Consider the following 4,007-nt stretch of genomic DNA (forward strand, 5'->3'; position numbering starts at 1 on the left):
ACTGTGTTAACAAGGGTCTTCACTTGATCCATTAGTGCAGCAAACTGGTCAGACGTAACATACTGGGGGGTCTGGATCCTGTGGGACATTGTAGCAGTCTCTTCACACATGTCTCCTTCATCAACCCATGAGATGCGTCTTGCCCTGTTCTTTATTTCATTGTCACGGCCCACAGCAGCTTTGAACTTATGCTCATGGGCGTCCACAAACTTTTGGGCCTCAACAAGGGACCCTGGGTCACGATTCATGACTTCATAAGCCACCTTTTGGTTTAGTAAGCCGTTGAGGAAAGCATCAGTTGCTAGGTGGTCCTGCAGCTGGAGATCTATTCCTGGATATGCAAGTCTGATAAGGCGTCTCACCTCCTCTGCAAACTCAACTGATGTCTCTCGCCCCTGTCGGAGTTCTCCAAGCTTCCTCCTTAATGTGTTTTTTTTTTTTTTTTTCCAAAGCGTTGAGTGAGTTTCTCTACCAGGAGAACATAATCTTCTCTTGTGCGCTCTGTTGGTGAACAGACGTACCGCATTGCAGCTCCTCTTAACCCTTGTATTGTCCTGCATGTCACAAGGACCTGTTCAGTTTATTGGGTTTTGCACCCAAGTCACCGAAACGGAGAACAGAGATGGATGCTTTTCGAACCGTTGTTGTGGTGAGCCCTTTTGGACCATGTTGTGATTGGATTTGGATTTTAAAAACACCCCCCTTTGAAGGCATTTTTCAACATCACCCACATGTCTCATTAACCCTTGTATTGTCTTGCATGTCACGGGGGACCTGTTCAGTTTATTGGGTTTCTACTACTCTCGCATTGTCCCCCCCGGACTTTGTGTGTATATAATGTCACGTCACATGCCCTGGTTTATTTAATTTATTATTTGTTCCCTTTTCTTTGCTCACTCTCAGTGTATATGTTTTTCAACTCATATGTCACACAACACAAGTATCCCAAAGGGTTCATTATTGTATTCAGAATAGAGTCAAGGCACATTTTTAGTTTGTTGCAGTTAGTATTGTCCCACATGGGTTGCTACTTTCAATCTTTGTCATATCCTTTTTTGCCACAGGGCCCTTTCGGTGTATTGACTTTTCATTCTGTCACACTTGCCCCTTTGCTCCGGGTCCGCGGGGACCCTCACGTGTATAATCTCACGTCAACTGCCCTGCTGTATTTGCTTGTGTATTTTTGTTATTTTATTCAGAATAGATTCAAGGAACATTTCAATTCATTTCAGTTCATTGTCGTCTTTGCGGGCCACGCATCACTACACACGTCCCTTTGTCCGCCGCTTGTCTTCCTTTTCTTTTCCCTTTTGTTTTCTCCCTTTGCAGCGTTACCTCGACGGCCAACCCGGCGCCGCTACCCACGACCCCGAGAGGCTACGGCCTCACGCATTCAGCGCAGTAGGCCTGCGTGCAGCTCCCACAGATGTATCTCTCCTAGCAGCCGCACACGGTGTGCGTTTTGCGATCCGTGGCCTTTGGACAGAGCTGACACCTCTTCCTCTTGCCGGGCACTCTCTGCGGTCTCAGTTGAGCTTCGGCTCCGACGGCGACAACGGCCGGTTTCCATTGTCTCGGCCTCGCCAAACGCCGGATCTGGCCCCCGCGGACCTCGCAGCCTCCGCGGACCTTGCCACCACGGCTTTGACGAGCGCGGCCGAAGCCTCCGTGCAAGGCAGATGCCAATGTCTCTCGATGAGCGGAGTCACAAGCGCCCTACCCAGCTGTTTGAGAAACGCCCTCCTCTTGTTGAGCTTGCCGCGCATCCACTCGGGCCTGAGCTCTCGCCACAGCACGAAGGCGTTGTAGGCGGACACGTCAAGGACATTGTGGAACAGGGCAAGGGGCCAGCGCACCGTCTTCCTGCGGCAGCTGTACGTGCCGACGAGCTTGTCCAGGTTGTCCACGCCGCCCTTGGTGCTCTTGTAGTGGAGGATAATGTCGGGTTTGGCTTGCCTGCCGGCGCCGACCCGCTCGTTGCCCGTGTGCAGCGTGCTCAGCAGCACCACGTTCCTGTGCCTCTTGGGCACGTAGGACACCAGAGCGGCGATGGGCGTGAAGGCGAACTTGGACGGAAAGACAGCACGGCCCTTGGTGGCGAGCAACACCCCCGGCAGCTCGGGCTTGTTTTTGCGCATTGTGCCCACCACTGTGAGGCGCCTCTCGGCGAGCAGCCGCTGGGCCAGCGCGTAGGAGGTGTCGCACGTCACGTTCCGCGGGCCCCTCAGGCCCTCTGTCACGTCCAGCAACACGCGGGAGCCCAGATTCTTCTCGGGCATGCCGCTCACCAACTTGCCCGTGTAGAGCTGCATGTTCCACGCGTAGCTGGAGCGGGCGTTGCAGGCCATCCACGACTTGAGTCCGTACCGGGCGGGTTTGCTGGGCATGTACTGGCGGAAGGCGCATCGACCTGGGGAAAGGTTTAAGAGTATCCTCATACACACAGACACACACACACAGACACACATAGACACACATAGACACACATAGACACACACACACACACACACACACACACGCACACACACGCACACTCAGACACACACACAAAATTACAACTGGTACAAGGGGTACAACAGTAAGAAGACCACACGCCGCAAAGACACCCACCTCGAAAGGGCACCAGCTGCTCGTCCACAGTCATGTCGGGGCCCGGGTCGTAGAGGCTCAGCAGCCAGCCCGTCCACGCGTCCCACCCGTCTCAGACGGCCGCCAGTTTGTTCGAGGCTAGTCTTTCGGCTCTCAACTCGCGGTCGTCAAAGCGCAGCAGTTGCGAGTACAAGTGGAACCGTTTGACCGGCATCGTGGCGCGGAAAATGGCCCTGCCGCTCTCCTCGTGCCACAGGCTCTCCAAGGCCTTGTTGCGGGACCTGTACACGCCCGCGAGGATTAGAAACCCGAGGTAGGCTCGCAGGTCCGTGGCGTCCATCGCTTTCCACTCGCCGGACTTGCCGTATCGCCTGCAGCCCTCAAGGTTGGTCGCGGACAGCACCGTTTTCTCTATTTGCTGCGTGACCAACAGCTGGAACGCGGAGAGTATGTCGCGCACGCGCTCCGCGGCGTACTCTGTAGGTCCCCGGCTCGGCGGTGGCAGAGCGGAAGCAGAAGCGGGTTGGCCGTCTCGGCCCCTTTGGCCTCGGTCTAGTTCTTCTGTGTCTCTTTCGGTGGCACGCCGATGGGCTCGGGGGCCACTGGGGTGATACGTTTTCGAGGACCATATGATTTTGCCGTCTTTTGACAAAAACATTTCCTCGTCGCCATCCTTAACGTTCTCCTCGTCCTCGTCGTCTCTACCCTGGTCTTTGCCACCCTGGTCTTTGCCACCCTGGTCTTTGCTAACTTCATCGTACTCTTCGCTTTCACTACCTTTGTCTTCTCTGGCCTCGTCTTCACTAACCTCATCGTAGTCCCCGTTTTCACTGCCCTCTCCCTCTTCCCACTCTTCGCTCTCTTCCCCCTCTTCACTCTCCTCACCCACCTCTTCTTCTTCTTCTTCTTCTTCTTCATATTCTTCATCCTCTTTGTGTGGCCTTTGTTGCCCACTTTCTCCACATTGTCTTCCTTGTTCAACTTCAACATCGTCTTGGCCTTGGTCATCGTCTTCGTCCTCTTCTATGTCGCTCTCCTCGAAGCAACGGCCCTTTGATCGGCCCTCTTCTGACGCACACACCCCGCCGTCAGAGTCACGGTGGTGGTCGTTTATGTTGCGGTCCTCTCGTACTTTCTCTTCTTCTCGTACGTGCACTTCGGCGGGGAGCTTGAGAGCGGGCCCGCTGACAATAACCCCATGCAGCTTCAATTCCAGAGTCAAACAACGGGCCATGCTGACATCACACCGGTGCACAGGTTCAAAACAATACGACGTAAGATGACAACTACAAGTAGACGAGACAAAAGTGTCTCCAGTTTATACTATAAATATATATATATGTGTGTGTGTGTGTGTGTGTGTTAAATATGTATTTAGTAGACCGAGGTCAAGCCTTTAGATCTGTTTGTAATGTTAT

General features: G+C 53.7%; 1 protein-coding gene and 1 long non-coding RNA gene across 2 annotated transcripts in view; both read right to left on the bottom strand.

Moving 5' to 3' along the window:
* The window catches only part of LOC117951416, an 8,223-nt gene extending 7,275 nt beyond the window's left edge, over positions 1-948 (bottom strand). The window contains exon 1 of the long non-coding RNA XR_004658181.1: positions 939-948. This is a non-coding gene — a long non-coding RNA (uncharacterized LOC117951416). The remainder of the gene's footprint in view (positions 1-938) is intronic.
* A 578-nt stretch (positions 949-1,526) lies between these two features.
* LOC117952285 (piggyBac transposable element-derived protein 4-like) lies at positions 1,527-3,823 on the bottom strand. The gene is given in 2 exon segments (XM_034884429.1): positions 1,527-2,410; positions 2,611-3,823. Coding segments are annotated over 2 exon segments (2,097 nt in total).
* Between the last annotated feature and the right edge of the window lie 184 nt (positions 3,824-4,007).

This window comes from Etheostoma cragini, chromosome 10, assembly GCF_013103735.1.
Source record: "Etheostoma cragini isolate CJK2018 chromosome 10, CSU_Ecrag_1.0, whole genome shotgun sequence".
NCBI lineage: Eukaryota > Metazoa > Chordata > Actinopteri > Perciformes > Percidae > Etheostoma > Etheostoma cragini.